Below are 17,895 nucleotides of genomic sequence, written 5' to 3'. Positions count from 1 at the left end.
TGACCATGCTTAATAACAATATCTCGCACAATACTTTGAAGACCCCTTAATGCTCGTCATAGTCAACTTGTTAACATCAAGCTGTGATGTCTGAAGAGAAATCCTCATTTATCACAATTGCCCATTAGTTTTTTTTTTTTTTTCAAATATCCGTCTAAGTTAAGTTTAATATGAGCCATGTCCGTACATATATGATGGCAAACTTCTGGAATCACAAGCAAGGGAGGAATATATAGGATAAAAGTGCAATTGTGCTCCTAAAGTATTTTTCAAGGAGCACTTAGCAACTTAAATTATTGCTTTGAGTAATTTTACCTTAAGTAATTGACATATAATATTTTTAACCTACAGTCAATTTCTAACTTGATAGTTAGAAAATGCTAACTTTAACTATTAAATAATTTAATGACAAAAGCAAAAATGCTCTATTTTAATTATTTTAAAGATAAATTATTCTAATTAATAGTTTAGGGTCTTGTTGCTTGTCAGATATATTTTAAAGGTAAAAATACACATTTACTCTAATACATGTGATGTAGAAGTTTGTGTCGGTTACGTCCACGTCCTGTATTCTTTTATACGACCAGTTTCTTTATAGCGCTATGTTGCAGATAATGGCACTTGACAACATAGACTATACTCAATCTCATGCATGGATATTGACAACAGATGTATTTGTTGTTTTTGTCGTAGGATGATGACAAATTGCAGAAAAATACCTTAGCTCCTCTTATTCCACCGCAAATTTATTCAGTTTAAGACAAGTAAAACAAGTTATTATAGATTCCAAGCAGATCTAAGGATGAAGGACAATAAGGACTTAAGCCAAATATAGGGAATATCTTGTAATGTGTGAAGCCTGCCTTGAGGAAAAGTTGCTTCCAGTCTTCTTCAGATCTCAATTTTGAATTAAGCTCAGCGTTCAAGATCATGTTGAGTAAGAGCTTTGTTTCCAGCATTTCATTCTGGTCATGCTTTTCAATCATCACCATATCTATGATGACCACTTTTCCTTCATTTCCTTTGCCTGATATAGCTTCCTTGGCATTTTTAAGTATCTTTATGCAATCATCATCATCCCAATCGAGTAAGACTGACTGTAAAATTTGAAATGGTGAGAAAATAGAATATAATAATTTAGCATCCCTTTAGTGTTTCATTTTTTTTTTAATTATAACTTTATGCACTTTATAACGTTTAGCTAACATGACATTGCTTCATATTATAATAAATCTGATCCTAGCTAGTTGAAATAGTTCTTGACGTGGTACAAATTCGGACGTCAACTTTTTTTTTTTAAAAAAAAAAATCAAACAAATTTATGCAAATGGGGAGATTGTTAATTAATAGGGTCCATTGAGTGAGCTTCTCTTGTTCTCTTCCTCCCCAATGCATCTTAATTGAATTTTTTGTTCACAATTTGAAAATATAATATTCAAACGTTAGTTTCGAACATTTTGATTAAAAGCAGAGCTAGCATGCATGTGTGTGTGTATCAATTAAAATTAATATCTAAAAATCACACCATAAGAGAAAAACTAGGAGAGTTATAGATGTAAGATGTTAAATTGATAGATAATTGTTTTTTTTTTTTCTGTATATAATTTAAGGAGAGAATGTATTTGTTTTGAAGTTATATAGATACCTTCATCAGAACAGCATCAGCATGAGGGATGGATTGAGCATGTCCCCACCAAACAAAACTCAAATTGGTGTTTCCAGTTAAGTTTGAAACAGCCACAGGAAGATCAAGCACTGTGCATTTCAACTTTGGGAATGCTTCACAGATAATCTTAGCAACGGTCCCATTACCACCAGCAACATCAACGATGGAGCCCAATCCATCAAAAACAGAATCCAAGTCTCTAATCAATGTCACTTTAAGGAATCTCGAATCACTAGCTTCCTTCTTGGATCTCTGGACCACTGCCATATCTGCTGGGTTTTGTTTTAAGGAAGTCAAAAAAACCTATGCCACATAATGTCTCTCTCACTGTCTTTTCCTTCTCACGAATCCATTTCCCCATGTGATGATACAAATCAATCATAGAAGGATATGTTGCCAACTGAACCATGGGAGATAAACAATGGTCTGTGCCACTCACAAGAAGTTGTGATGCAGTGGTGAGATCATATGCTTCTTCAGTGTTGTCGTTTTCGATGATAGTGAAGAGGCCATTGTGAGCCAGCAAGCGCATGAGCCCTTTCACAAAGGTAGCTTAGAGGGTGGAACGTTGAGAGTTGTCACCAACTGAGAAAGAAGGAGAGCTTGGCCATGCTTGTGGATTATGTTTTTGGTATTTCAAGATCAATGGCACACTTGAGAGATAAAGAAGGTATCCAAAGATACATGACCTTGTACAATTGGGCTTGGCCATGAAAAAGCTCAGTGATTCTGTTTCCAATTTCATCCATGGATGGAGAAGTTGGAATTGCCAAATGAATTGTTGAGTTTTCGTTCTTCATATCCAATTTGTGGAACTATTTATATACAGAAGTTTCAGTTCTTTATGGGGAATTGTGCTTCTGCCAAGTGTAAATGTTATTAGGGAAATATTGATATAATTAATTTTAAATGAATTGTTCAGATTTCCTTTGTATATACAATCAGTTCGCTATATGTGATTGGAAATTGTGCTTTTGCCAAGTGTAAAAATGCATCTAAGCTTTTGAGTAGGTAAAAACCCTCACTCCTCCAGTGGATAATTGGTTTCACTAATATATATATATATATATATAAAGAAAATTGTAAGGGATCGTTTTATGTACTACGGGTATTTTAATATTTTCATTGTATTTTTTCAGGAATGAAGTCATTAGGTGTGAGTCTAAAGCTAAATACATATAAGCTGTTGATGCATCATCTAGCAGTCAATCACCTTATGCGAAATATGATTGCCTAGTTCGTCTTATAAATCTTTATCTTTGCCATTAGAGAATGTCATTACTTTAGGTTGGTGTTTTTATTCTTGATTGGCCCAAGCGTGCTGATCAATTACCAAATTTGAGAACTTGCCCTTTACCCTTCACAAGATTTAGTAACCTCCTTGGCCTACTGGTTTACATTGGCCCAATATTTTCCCTGACCTTTCTTCTTAATATTCAATGTGGGTAAATTATGTTCTCCTATAATACGAAATTTTTTTGGGCAGATCGAGAGCACCATGTCATTTATGATTTATCTAATTAAAATATGTTAAGTCTTCTTATTTTAATCCAGTTGAAGGCTCTATTATCTTTGAATTTAATATATGAGCCTAAGTCTGTACATTAAATGATGAATAAGTTCTTTTGAAACTCGTTCAAAGGAGGATATATAGCCATATCAAGATCATAATATGATGCTTAATTTTCAGAAATTGAGAAATATGACAATTGACGTTGGTTACTTCCATCTCCTTATACGACCAATTTTTTTGTAGCGCTATGTTACGTCGTAGATAATGACATTCACAACGAATGTAAAATTACGTTGAATCTTTTGAAAATGGAAGATAGATGTTGAACACACAGCCATGGTGAGAAAAATTGAAGCATTTAAATCTAACAAACGCAAAAATAATATATACACTACAGGTTTTTATAACATTTATGTCTAACATATAATTTTTTAGGATATTTATAAAACTTGAAATCTCCTATAAATGTTTTATTTGTTATTCAAAAAATTAGTCACATAACCGCATTTACTTCCATGTCGTGCAGAGTAAAAAGACAAATTATGTTGAATGATGCCATTTTGTTTGAGAACACAATGATTTATGAGTACAAACATGAAAAGGGAAATTATGGTGACAAAGAATAAATAACCGTACGGAGGAAGTAGTAAAACATTGTTTAATGCTTTGCAATGGTTAGTAATAAAAAAAGCAATACACACATCACACACACATGCACGCACATCTATTGTCTTACATTTTTACATTTACATATTCTAGTTTTGTCCAATATGTGAACATTTTCATATATTTTTCAAGTTGGTCGATCATTTTGAAAATTCAAATGAAGCCACTGAATTTGGAGGAAGTACAACAGTCATACTAGGGCGAGGATTTTGAAGAAGATCCACCTGCGGTACAACCTACACATTTGAGGTACGAAAACTTGTGTGAGAGAATGACTTTGGAATAAGCATTTCACTCCAAGTAGGTGACCCTTGTTTATTATATGGAGTGTAAAATATGATCCGAATGCATGTTCTATATATATTTCTAGTGGTTATAGAGTTAATATTTTACAGCTAGGGCCATTGCGTTGCATAAAATTTAAGAAAAGAACCAAAGTATTCACGAACTGTGAATAGCATGTGGCTCATTGATTATATCATTTCTTTATTTTCCAATGTTTAAAGTTTTTATGGTTTACCTATAAATGAAAGATGAAACAATAGTTAGAATTACATAAGTATCATGCCTTCTTGGGATTATAAAAGGAATTCTCATCCTTGACACTGGTAGATGTGAGTAATGTAAAAGTTGATCCAGAGGAATTCGCATTTGAGTCCAAGCCATCAATTGTAATACCAAGGGTCGCATTCTTGTCATCAAAGTTCACAACCTAAAGAAATATTTGGGATTTCAGATGAGAATGACCTATTTATATAGCGTTCGATTAACTCTAGCAAGATGGATCATCTGTGCATTACATTGATTCTCAGATTACTCTTTGTTCTCTTGATTTTCCTAAACAATAGCCGATGTGACAATTGATGTTGGGGCCTCAAGTATTGAGTTAATATATGTAGCTCCATTGGATCATGAGAAGAGTTGTTGTAACCAATAGCTTGGAATTCCATAACACCGATATGAGTCAAATACAATTGCGTCTGGTATCCACCTACATATGTCCACACAAAATGACACAATCCCAATCTTGTATTATACAAGTACATGAATATATTAAAATCTCAAAAAGAAAAATATTGAACACATTACTTCTTGTCATTTATATTAACAAAACTGGTGCATAGCAGACCACTCCCACAACATCACTGCGTTGCATCAAGAAAGGATATTCGTCAGCATATATGGATTAAGTAAGTTTCGTCAGCATATATGGATTAAGTAAGTTGTGAACCGACTAAATAATATCATTAAGAAAATTTCACAATCAAGAGAACAACTAACCTGTTCTTTTCGAATCCCACAAGGAACGTAGCTTCACCCAAGGTAGACAAGAGGGTTCCTAATCCAGCATCTTCTTGCCAAATAGCATACTCACTTGCAAATGCTTTTGGATCAACACGATTCAAAGAATCAAATTTGTTATACGTTGAGAAGATAACTTTAGAGCTTGTATGAACATTGAAATCAAACAAATTCGCCGGATGATTTAATGGAGCAGCAGCCGCATCACAATTCGATATTATGTGAATATCCGTGTAGTAATGCTTTATGGCATTATAGAACTTAAGGTAGTTTCCTATGTAGCAATACATCCCATAGTCCTCATTTCTAATAGCAACATACCGAAGATCAAAAGGTTCAGGGTGTCCGAAAGACCTTATCTTGTGTCACACTCCGATACTAAGGGTATGATTGGCATAAAATATGAGGTAAACTCATAATCTATAAGCCTTGATTAACCAGATATTAACTAAAAACAATCAATATATGTGAGTTATATATAATAATAAGGTTTGTAAGTTTTAAATATTTTGTAGAAATTTCAGTAGAATCTCCTCTATAATTTAGACCTCTTAAAATTTTTACAACAACAAAACCTATCACCCAAACCAGCATGGAGACTAGCTCCATTCCATAATTCACATAATAATAAAATAAGACTAGGACCTAACTATGGTGTATATGGAGCACTAACTTACAATTTACAAAATACAGCATAAAGTTTTAACAAAAAGAATAATCACCACGTGCTTCCTCTTTTCAAAAAGTAATAGGGTCCCTCATGATCCACAGGAGATATAGGATTAGCTACGATATTTGAGGTTAAAAAAATTTTTAGTGAGTAGTGTTCTAGTAAATTTTAAAGAACTTATAAAGATAGGAACTAATAAATTTAATCCAAAATGACTTGATAAACTAATGAAACATATACGTAAGCTAGCAATAAACAACAATTTTTCTCAGTGATGTAACTACAAAAGTAACCAACTTCTATTAAAATCACATAACTGTTTAAAAATAGATACAACTCATAAAGTACAAACATTTTCAATAATAGTGCAGTTCAATAAAATACTTTTAGAAGATTAATAGATAACTGATAAACTTAAAATTAAATTTAGAAGGGCTTTATTAGAATAAATAACAAGCGTGGACACATAGTTCACGAGAGAAAACAATCAATCAAGCATGGACATACAGTCTACAAGAGTAAGTAACTAATCAAGCGTGGCTAAAAGCTACGAAACAAGCGCAGCAAAAGCCACATATCAAGCGTAGACACAAGGCCCACAAAAACAAGTATGAGTATAGTGCTCACGAATTACCATCACTCCAATCCACATGCATTATCCTTCGCACGAGGCTAACATCTCCTACAAGCACTTTGCTAACTAAATGTATCATGGCGCACCAGGGGCTAACGAAACTGCTATTAGCATCTAGCGTTCTGAACTAAGTCTCCCTCATTAAAATTAAGTGTGCATGGAGTAAGAAAAATAGTTTCAAAATCTTCACTTTCAGATATTGTCTAGCTATCATTTTTTCATTATTCAAATTAATTATCATTTCTTCCACACATGAATCATTGGAATAAAATTTCATTTCAATGTAGAATTAAACAATTAAGCTGCTTATGAGAAATAATACCAATTGTCATATATATTCTTCAATCATTGCTTATCAACAATATAAATCCTTAGTAAAATTAACACATATCCATAAATAAATCAATTGTAAAAATAAGATTAATATGAATATTTGTACAATTTGTAAAGAAATAATAGTGAAATTTAAATAAATGGATTTCATAAATACTACTCACAATTAATTTGGAATGCTACCCACTCACTTGAAAGTTTGGGAAAACTTTACATTCAAGCTCCCTCAGTTACTTGCTTACTCCAATGATGCCCCCAAATTAATCTAACACATAAACCCAATAATTCTCCTGTCATTATGATTTTTTTCTGTCTTTAATGATCAAGTTAAATTAATATTTAAGCTCTTCAATAACCCTTTATATTCTCATTGAATCCACCATTAACTTCTATTAAGTAATTCAAAATACTTGGTAACATTCCATTCCAACTATTGACATAACCCTCATTCCAAACTTAACAAAATTTTAATTACTCTTTAGTCTAATAATTTCCTTCTCAGTGTTGTACAATTTCAATAGGTAGATTAAGTTACATATTATATGAAAACATCTATTTTCTTAACTTGCCTATATAATTCCTCTAGGTTTTACAATAAAATTAACAATTTTTTCCACCAATTTCTGCTTTCAATCATTACTACAAGCATTATAAGAACATTTACAATTAACTAAATTATGTGGCAAGCATCCAAGAAAAATCCATAATCTCCAATATCTAGTTTCTTTACCAAGTTCTCTCTCTCTCTCTCTCTCTCTCTCTGTGTATTTTTTAGCTCGGCATAATAAGAAGAATAGCATCTAATCTTTACCAAAACAATACTAAGCCTTACTACCAATCGCATGATAGGGATATTGAAAAGCAGAGAACCACCCTCGGCCAATAAAGGAAAGAGATTGATGCACGTTGCTATTGAACTCGAAGGAATAGAAGGAAGGATTAGTGTTTTTACCTCTACCAAAGTGCAACATTAGCTGCCATGCATAGACTCAAGAACCACATGAACAATAGTCCAAGTGTCGCCACCCAGCTGTCCAAAGAGGAGGAGAAGCAGCAGAACCCATGGACTGAAAAAGAAGAAGAAGACCTTAAGCTTCCATTACACAAAGACGTTCAGCAGATGAGGATAAAGAAAATGAAGTCTAGTTGCCTACTCACCACTGACAGCCACAAGACAGAGAAAACCACAGAAAACTTCAACCTCCTTCCCTATATAGCACGGATACTTCAAAAAAGTAAACGTACCCGTATCCAATATGTATCCGATATGATACTTGTAGGATACTTCTGCATACGTATCCCATATTCTAACATTTGTAATATGATTTTTTTTTCAATAATTTTTACTATATCACTTGAAAACTTGAAAAAACACTTAATATTTAGTTAATTACTATAAATATCCTTATATCACTTTAGAAATTCTTGTCTAAAAATCAAAATACCTATACTTATATCATAAAATGTTGAAATATATATTATAAATATCCCTGTACCTGTATCCTAAAATTTTGAAAATTTCCTGTATCCCCGTATCATGCCATATCATATCGTATACTTGTACCCATATCTATGCAACCTAGCTCCTTCCTAACGTGACAGACGAAATCAAACGGTGAAGAGGAAGAAGGCAGCAGCAAGTACACAGACCAAAGGCATGAAAAGAAGTGGAGTGTTACGCACCTCATGATGACACCAAAAACAATGATGATAGGGAAGAGAATCAGTAACTCAACTCCCCTTGTGGCTGGCAAATGAGGATGACGAGGATGACCATAGATAGAGTAACAGCAACAATGAGAAAGCTCAATTGACAGCGAGCTAAGGATGTTGACAAGGGCTAGAGAAATGGACCAACTATGAGCATTTAGAAAACCATATGATGGCGGTGAGAAAAAATATCGTGATACTCTGTTTTTCTTCACACTAAAGAACTGAATCAGAACCAAAAGAAGCATTGGAGCAAATTACAAAAAGAGCGCGAGAAAATTACAATGAAAGGCACGAGAATTAAAAGGAAGGACACAAGATTTTATTAAAATTTTAAAACTAAACTTTAACTCAGAAAATTTTGAACTTTGGATTCTCAGGAGAATTTTTAGCATGAGTTCTTCTAAACTACCAATTTCTACTTACTATAAAATTTATTTAAATAAAATATCCATTAAGAGAATTTTCTTTTTCAATTTAAAATTTAGGGTCATTATATCTTGCCCACTTTGATGTGAGAGGACCTCTTGTAAACTCAATCCCATCTAGAGCTTCCTATAAACATTAATGCAAAACAAAATCAATCCAACAAGAAAATGAATAAGGATTAATTTAAGAACATCATATGAAATTGTGAAGGATAAATTATACTTGTACAAAAGGCCATATATCAGTTGTATTAATTTCTTCATGACGGCTAATGCCAACGTTAAATACCCATACTAGTAAGGCACTAAGGTCTTCTGCAAGTTGCTGAAACATAAAAAATTGTAGCAATAGATTGATATGTTCGTATATGAATAAGTTTAACTCAATGAAGAGAAGAATAATTGAAAAGCATGTACTTGAAGAAACTCCAAAAAGCATTAGCCGTCATCAGTCCAATCGCCCCAAAGTGACCTAGCCTCTTCTCCTATGGTCCGATTGTATCCTTCCATCTATATGCATTTCTCAAATGATCCCTGTTAACATAAGTTCCACCTGATACAATCAAATGGTGGACCGATGAATTTTTAAGGAGGTCACATTGAATGGTCATTTTAAAGATACCTCTTAATTTACACCCTACTACATATGCCTACTTAGAAATTGAAGAAATTTTGGTTTTAAGTCTATAACCATTTGATAAAGGTCCTTTCTAAATCCATGTTCTTGATGGAAAATATAAAAAATAATCCTAGTCATGCTAGGTGAGAGAAACACCAAATAGAAACAAAATCTCTTTAAGTGCACTTTAGGTTAAGAAGACGAAAGAGAAAAGAAGGTAGCCCCACTTCTATCGATATGTGTTCCATAGAGGTGGGGCATGCCTTCACCTCTAGGAGATCGTTGTTAGAGTAAAGTCACCCTTTTATGTGATCAAATTTATCATTTCAAATGTTACATACATTGTATGTGTCTAAGGGCATGGCTGAGACTTGGTCCAACCAAATCTCTCCTTTATGTGTTGTTGTAATTTGGAGGCTTGAATTATAGTCTGAACTAGTGCCTTCAAGAACCGTCTCAATTCTTCTCCACTTCACAACATGTTTTGCAAAAGCCCTACACACACATATAATCCATCATGCTCTATATGTATGCTACTTAATGTATTTTAAATATAATATGGAACATGGCAATTAATCAAGGGGAAAGTATCTTTAATCAATAACTTGATGTTAGATGATGTTAATTCTTGACCACTTGCTCCTGTGAGCGAAACTTTTAGCTCAACTGACCTTGATGAACGGACAAAGAAGACCACTTTGTATTTCTTCCCTTTCTCAACATTCTATTTTAAAGAAAAAAGATTAGTCAATTTGGATCGAGTTAAAATATTGCAATCATATGACAATACCTAACTAAAAGTCAAGAATTTATAAGCATACCATGCCCCAAAAACTAGGGTTAAATAGACCAACTCCTTGAGGGCATTTATTGGGAGAATGACAAAGGACATGCAATTTTACAGCAACCTTATTGCAAGGAAAGAGAGAAGCGAGTTTAGTAGTCACGCATATATTTGATTCATCTCCAATAATTGTCCATGGAGAAATACTTGAAAGAAACATTGCACCTCCAGCTTCAAAACCTTAACACAATAATATACATTTATGTTCAATTATCTGAATATGATTTTTTTTTTAAAAAAAATAGTCTTAGAGAGGAAACCAAGTTTTACAATCACCTCTATTGTTTACAAGTTCTACCCATAGCCCTCCAGATCCAGCATGATTAATCTCCTATTAAACAAGTGGTTAACCATTGGCATGATACACAAACACACACGAAAACGTACTAACTCTAGTATTGCACTACATACTCATCTCAAAAAATGCACCAAGAAAATGTTCGGGAATAGGCCTTCCAGATCGAACATCTATATGCAACGTTGCATTGAGGGCATTGCATTGAGAAGAACAGCAAATAGCATGAGCAAAAGAGCACAAGCTTTGTACGATGACTTTTTTATGAATTATTCAACACCAAGGTTTATATTTCTTTCAGCTCGTGCTCACAAGTTTATATAATATTGGCCTGGAACTAAGTATAGACTTATTATTATTGAGAGACAGGTTATCCGATATATCCTTTACATGTATGTATGACTAAGAGATATGATCTTACTTGTCCCCTAACTATTAGCAACACATTTATCCAACGATCATGTTAGCTTTGGTATTTTAGGCAATTAGCCCTATGGATCTAATTTTAGTATAATTGTTAACAACTCTGGAGCAAATAAGCAAAAGCAAATTTTTTATTCGTGGTGCTTGGATATCTAAATTTGGAATTAGGATTAGTTTAGATTTGTCAAGCATATTACATTTTACAATTTCTTTAATTCTTTTGTTAAGTTTCAAGGATTCTTTTCTCCCATCCTAATTATCAATGTATAAAAGATAAAAATAGATATAATAAAACATTTCACGAGAACCATCTCCTTAAATTGTTAAAAGTAAATTTTTAAATTTAATTAAATGTATATTAACTTGATTTGTGATGAAGCTAATTCTTAAGCACTTGCTCATGTGAATGAAACTTTTAGGTCAATTGACCTTGATGAAAGGACAAAGAAAACCACTTTATATTTCTTCCCTTCCTCAATATTCTATAAAGGAAAAAGATTAATCACTTTGGAGTTAAATAATACAATCATATAACAATATATAATGAAAAGTTAAGAATTTTTAGCTATACCATTTCCCAAAAACCAGGGTTAGAGAGACCACCTCCTTGAGACATTTATTGGGAGAATGAAAAAGGATTTGCAATTTGACAACAATCTTACTGTGAGGAAAGTGAGAAGCCGCCTCTTAAAGCACCCCGGGCTTCAAAACCTTAGTACATTTATATACATCTGTGTTTAATTATCTGAATATGTTTTTCATAAGAAAAAAAGTCTTAGAGAGGAACCCAAGTTTTTTATAATCACCTCTATTGTTTACAAGCTTTATCCATAGCCCTCTAGACCCAACATGAATGTACTATATTGTAACGACCCAGAATTTAATTGACATTAAAATTGATGGTAAGGCATTTTAAAGATATTTATATCTGTACATATATGGATATTTAATTACAAATTTACCAAGGCTGTGAGCTATTATAGTGATAACTGAGTCCGTTTTCCATGACCCAGGTTCTAGGTTTGAACCCCCTCAGAGCAAGAGAAGAAAATTTTTATTTTCACTAACAAGTTGGTTAAATTACCATATTGCCCTTGGTGTTTAAAAAAGAGAGAGAGAGTCATAGATAAAAGGAAACGAGAAGTTTCCGCTCCATTTGGGGTTAGCAGTTGATCAAGAGAGATTAAGGAAGAGAGAGCACGCACGAATCCTCACCCATGTTCTTGGTCTTCTTCTGTCGTTCTTTTCATGTGGAGCCGGCGACTATGAAAGGTCTTCTTCTTCCTTCGTTGTGGTGTCGCATGGAAGCATTTAAATTCATTTTGCTCTTCCCTGATTCATGTTGCCAAATGCTCACCATTGCGAGTCATGATAAAGCTTATCTGATCACCATTCTTCGACGTCAATGGTGATGTAGGTTATAAAAAATCATCGCCTTCCCTTTATCCTTCGCACCTTCTTCTCTATTCGTTCCTTTGTTGTGGGTGTCATCGTCAGAGCTTCTCTTTCGTGTTAGAGTCGTGAACGTTTCTGGCCGTTCCTCCTCCGAGTGCAACAGCGCCGAACATCTTCTTTCCTCTTCTCTGCTGTCTTTGATTGTGGGATGGGTAAAGCTCATCTCTTTCTCTTACATGTTTGACATTTAGCTCTTCCCCTTGCTTTCTCATCACTGTTTCGGTATGAGGAACTTGTTCTCTCCTCATTTAAATTGTTGATTGTTAGAAAAAGGGGGAAATTAAGGTTTTATCTAAGTTACAAAATTAGAGAAGAGTTGTGTTTGAATTGGTATTTTTGAAATTTCATTCAAGCATGACTAATTGGGTATTCTTTGAATTTTTCTCCTTCTTGATGATTCTGTGAGTGCGTGTTTTGGGTAGCTACGGTTGTAAATATTATTTCTTTGTTTGACTGCCATTTTCGTTTGTGTAGAGAGGGGATTTGAGTAGTCTAAAATTTAAATCTTAATTAAACATTTTCATCAGATAATTTGGTATGATTGTTTTGGGTTATGATTAATGGAGATAAATGTGAATTTTGGGTTTTTCCTTTGAGGTTAAAATTGCTTTTTTTTTGGCTGAAAATGTGGAATTTGAGAAGTCTGCTTAGTCTAAATGTTGATATTGGAAAAAAAAATTTTGGAAAGGGAGTTGAGAAGGAAGGGTTTTGGTAGTGTTTGAACTTGGATGCATATTTGAAGCTCGATAAAATGCTTGAAAAGAAACTTTTGGTAATTGGTGGGAAATTAAGGTGATGATTGTGTTATTAATAATTAAATTGTTTTGGTAGACAATTATTCTCCATAACAAACGTTGAATATTGTTATGACATTGAATCTAGGAAATTTTATAAAGAACCTTGAGAGTTGTATGATTGATTTTGGTACTATTGTATGATTTGATTTTAGAATGCACATAAAGTGTAAGATGAGTTGAGGGAGGATAAATTGTTTTGATCTAGATGAATAACTAAGTGTGGGAAATGAATCATTAAAAATTTTAAAATGGAAATTATTCAAATTTTCCATTGCAAATTAGGATATAGTGTTGGAAGGTGAGATAAGGCCTATAAAGAATGTTTATTCAATTATTTATTTTTGACTTGTAGCTTATTGTATTTATTTAAACCTTTAAATATTTAAAATGAATGCTATGGCTTCCAGTTAGATGTTGGGAAGAGCGTGTATATGTAAATAAAGGTATTGTTTATTTAAACTATGTGTTGGTAGAATATTATAACTTTGTGTACTAGAGAGAATTGTGGAAGAAATTAATGTCTATTGGACATGTACGGAGAAGAGTCATTATTGTAGAAGTTGGTAATAAGGTATCTAAGGGGAAATAAAGAGAAGTGTACTTTAGAAGGAGCAAATTATTATCTTAAGCTCAAGTAAGTGAATAGCATCCCAATGACTTAATTATTAGGAAATTTATTTTGATTGAAATTTTGACTAAACGTATTCATATATAATATACTTAACTAACATTAAGATTTATTTCCACTGTCAATTACTATATTTTGGAAATTCTTGCATTACATTAAATTCACAAAAGGAATTAGAATTAATTTTTGAATGAATATTCACAAACATTCATGGTGTTAATATTGATTGATCTTACGGTCAAAAAAAACAAACATTTTATTATGGTTCATGTGTGGGAGAGCATTGAAGATAATGTTTTGTAGTGATTATATTGAAAAGAGTTAATGTATTCTTCAAATGAATATATGAAAAATATAATGTTGTTTTATCATAATTCATGCATGGGATACTTATAGATAAATTTATTTATGTTGATAAGAAATAATATTAAAAAGAGATAATAAGTTGATTTTATAAACTTATACATGCTTTATTTAAATTGTGGGATTGAATCAGAATACTGGCTACTAATGACAAATTCATTAGCCTTTGGCATACCATAATACACCTAGCTAGTAGGGTACTTAGGAGGTGCTAGTCCCGTACGATGGCCAATGTATATAAAACGAAGGAATGGGTATTCATGAGCATAGTACTTACACTTATTTTTGTGAGCCTTGTGTCTATGCTTGATTTCTTGGGCTTTATGCTCATGCTTATTTTCACAGCGTCAAGTCATACTTGTTAGTTATTTATTCTCGTGGATTGTGTGTTTATGCTTGTTGGTTATTTACCCTCATAGATTGTGTATCCATACTTATTAATCATTATAATTAAATCTTGCTAAAGAAAGAGTTTTGATGCTTATTTTCCTTAAGTTTGATTTTGAAAAGTAAATGGTTATTTTTACTGTATATGGATTTTGTATTGAGAAACATAAATCCCAAAGTGTTCAAGCATATGAGAAACTTAAAGGTGTAACTTGAATTTCTAATAATTTTTTATTGAATTCATATATTCATACTTTATACATTTACATAGTTGTTGGTGTTGATACTTATGAGTATATGTCTATATTATTAAAATTGATTATTTTGATAAGTTTATAATTGACTCATTGATATTACTTTCCATTATTTCTTACAAGTGTAAATTGGGATGTTATTCATTGAAAATATTTTTGGTCTCAGATAACATAGCTGACAATGTACCTTCTGTTGACCTTTGAGGGGCTCATTGATCTATTGCTTAGAAGATCATTTGAAGACACCTTAGCTTCCTTTTGATGTAAATGTTTAATTACATGTCAAATTTTGAAACTATGATTAGATGCTCCATGTTAATTATAGATAGGATCCTGATTTGTGATCAATTTGTCTGTCTGTTGTGTAGGAGCTTGATGTTGTAAAGATTTTATGAGGTCCTATTTATAGGGGATGATTTGACAAAATTGTTACCAAAAAGTTTAGGAATCTTTTATTTATATGAAAAATGTTATAATGACTTTCCATTCTATTTCAAATGAATTAAAGTATTACATTAAAGTTTCCTTGATCAAGCCTTAAGAAATGTATGTTTGTGCATATATCTCATGCTAGTCACGTCTAATTTTTGGGACTTGACCTATATCTTGGGAGATTCAAACTCAAGACCTATAGATTAACATCTAAAGTCATTTCCACTAAGCCACAAATTCTTCTTGTTAACGACTCCAAGATATATAAAAAATATACCATCAATTTTAATTTAAAATTAAAATACCTATGTCATGACACCATTGAACACTATATTTCTTTCAAGTTATCATTCTCCTATTTACTAATGTTATTAATACTAATCCTTTTCTAATCTGACTAGCCTCCACCTAAAGTTGTTCATTATTCATTAATTAAAAAGTATCTTCTCTCTTACTATCCTTACAAGCCTCCTAGAGTTGAAGAAACTCAAAGTATGCAAATGTGAGGAATGGGAGGGAATGTTTTGTGAAGAATCACTTAAGAACTTTTCACCATCATCATCATCTTCTTCTTCTAATGTCTGCTTCCCCAAACTTAAGGAGATTCAGATATGGCATTGCAACAAGATGAAAAGGTTGTTCTCTTATTTTCTAGCTTCTCATTGTCCTTCATTGGAGACAATAACTATAAAGTATTGTGCTGAACTTGATAGGCTAGTTGATGGAGATGGTGATGAAGAAGCCCAACATGGGGATCGGCCACTGCTTCTCAAACTGAAGGAATTAACTCTGGCAAAGTTGCCAAAATGAGACACATTTTTGGAGGAAATTTGAGTACTAGCTAGAATGCTTTAATGACAGACACGCAAGTCTTATGTAAAATTACAACTAGCAAAGCAAAATAATAAATTGTAACATCAAATTATAAATGTCCATTGTCCAATTGTAAATGTCCTTTATCAAGTATTTAAAACTTAACAGTATTTTGTGCATTTTATGTGACTTCTTGATAATAATTTTTTTTATTTTGGGACCTAGGTGTAATTTTCTCTTTTTTTTTTGAAGTTCTCCTTTTCTTGATACGTTTTGGAGCGGTGTGGCTTGCATGGAATTCTCATTTTATTTGCAACACTTGTAATGGATTTCAATTTTTCTGACATTGTAGTGATTTGACTTCTTATATTGCACTTTATTTCATTGTGGCAATATAGCTTTTGATTATCTAGAAAAAATATATATATACTCCCTTGTTAAAAAATATAAGATATTTTTACTCGAATCTCACCCTTTAATAAAGTAGTTACATACTTTTCAACTAATTCTATCTTTTATATTTATCCCTATTAAATACCCTACAATAAATATAAAGTTATTATCAATAGGGGTACTTTAAAAAAAAGCAATTATTACACCTCAAAAAATTAAAAATACCTTATATTTTTTTAGCATCTAACTCCTCAAAAAATACTTTACATTTTTGAACGGAAGGAGTATATAATAGCACCCATATTCATTTTTATCAAAAAAACCATGGGCAAAAAGAGAAAATAGCTTCCGTGCCATTCTATTTCTGGCAATTATTCACAATTTATTATCAATTAATATAAAGTTAGTATTTGAAAGAATAAATTAACAAGAAAAAAATCATCAGTTCCTATAATTTTATCAGATTTTGTTTTTAGTCTTTGTAATTTTTTTAGTATTTGTAGTCCCTATAGTTTCAAAAAGATTGGGTAACATTTATTTTTTAGGTTCCTATAATTTTAGTTTTTTAGGTCCTATTTGATGAATAGAATGAAATGGATTGAAAAAACTAAGACAAAAATGAATTAAATCACCATAAGTATGATAAAATTCATTAATATATACTATAAAAAAATAACTTTTGATGGCGACTTTAGTTTTTAGCAGCGACTTTTTGCCACTAAAGAGTCACTACGAAAATCTTGTCACTAATAGTTTTTAACAGTGACAAACATAGTAGCCGCCAAAAGTATACCTTTAGTGATGACAATTGCTGCCGCCAAAAGTTTTTTGCCACTAAAAGTTTACCCTTGTTACCGCTAAAGGTATACTTTTGGCAGTGACCATGTTTGTTGCTACCAAAAACTATTAGTGACAAGACTTTTGGTGGTGACCTTTTAACGGAAAAAGGTTGCCGGTAAAAACCTTTAGCGATGACTTTTTGTTGCCATCAAAAGTCAACTTTTTAAAAAATAAAAAATAAAAAAGCCAATTTATGTCACATCAATGCCTCCTTGTGCCATATCACCTACCACGTGTGCATCTCCTCATGCCACAATACGTGCCATGTCACCCTGTCATGTGTGCGCCACATCACCATCACATGCCACGTCACATATTCAATGTGAATTGTGAAATATGCCCAAAGTCAAGATTTGAGCCCTTGATCTCCACCTCTCAAGTCTTAAGTCCTCTTTTGTTGCCAGTTGAGCTGAAATACACCTGCAATTAT

At 32.5% G+C, this 17,895-nt stretch overlaps 2 protein-coding genes and 1 pseudogene across 3 annotated transcripts; 1 reads left to right on the top strand and 2 right to left on the bottom strand.

Annotated features, from left to right (window-relative positions):
• Window positions 1–755: 755 nt before the first annotated feature.
• LOC129317389 (isoflavone-7-O-methyltransferase 6-like) lies at window positions 756–1,933 on the bottom strand. Its single transcript, XM_054961720.1, has 2 exons — window positions 1,646–1,933; window positions 756–1,097 (listed from the first exon to the last, which is right to left on the bottom strand). Exons 1-2 carry the CDS (start codon window positions 1,931–1,933, stop codon window positions 756–758), a joined length of 630 nt encoding a protein of 209 aa, XP_054817695.1.
• A 2,052-nt stretch (window positions 1,934–3,985) lies between these two features.
• On the bottom strand, window positions 3,986–11,719 carry LOC129317388 (alpha-L-arabinofuranosidase 1-like; annotated as a pseudogene).
• Window positions 11,720–12,269: 550 nt separating this feature from the next.
• LOC129317858 (uncharacterized) lies at window positions 12,270–16,241 on the top strand. 2 transcript variants are annotated; one of them, XM_054962263.1, is made up of 3 exons: window positions 12,270–12,375; window positions 15,895–16,054; window positions 16,133–16,241. In XM_054962263.1, the coding sequence occupies exons 1-3, from the start codon at window positions 12,321–12,323 to the stop codon at window positions 16,227–16,229; spliced, it is 312 nt and encodes a 103-aa protein (XP_054818238.1). In that variant the 5' UTR covers window positions 12,270–12,320; the 3' UTR covers window positions 16,230–16,241. The 2 variants fall into 2 exon arrangements, 1 of the variants encoding a protein (XP_054818238.1); XR_008595070.1 differs by having other exon boundaries at window positions 12,371–12,710; window positions 15,887–16,054.
• The last annotated feature ends 1,654 nt before the right edge of the window (window positions 16,242–17,895 follow it).

The sequence above is a fragment of the Prosopis cineraria genome, unplaced genomic scaffold (assembly GCF_029017545.1).
Source record: "Prosopis cineraria cultivar Desert tree isolate PC_DT_omini unplaced genomic scaffold, ASM2901754v1 PC8, whole genome shotgun sequence".
NCBI lineage: Eukaryota > Viridiplantae > Streptophyta > Magnoliopsida > Fabales > Fabaceae > Prosopis > Prosopis cineraria.
Note: the sequence above shows the minus strand (reverse complement) of the source record. Positions and strands in the feature narration are given on the sequence as shown.

Coding starts and splice junctions, on each gene's coding strand:
- LOC129317389 (XM_054961720.1), bottom strand. CDS start 1,933: ATGGCAGTGGTCCAGAGATCCAAGAAGGAAGCTAGTGATTCGAGATTC. Junction 1,098..1,645: donor CTGATGCTGTTCTGATGAAG/GTATCTATATAA, acceptor CAAATTTTACAG/TCAGTCTTACTCGATTGGGA.
- LOC129317858 (XM_054962263.1), top strand. CDS start 12,321: ATGTTCTTGGTCTTCTTCTGTCGTTCTTTTCATGTGGAGCCGGCGACT. Junction 12,376..15,894: donor GGAGCCGGCGACTATGAAAG/GTCTTCTTCTTC, acceptor CAAGCCTCCTAG/AGTTGAAGAAACTCAAAGTA. Junction 16,055..16,132: donor CATTGCAACAAGATGAAAAG/GTTGTTCTCTTA, acceptor TGAACTTGATAG/GCTAGTTGATGGAGATGGTG.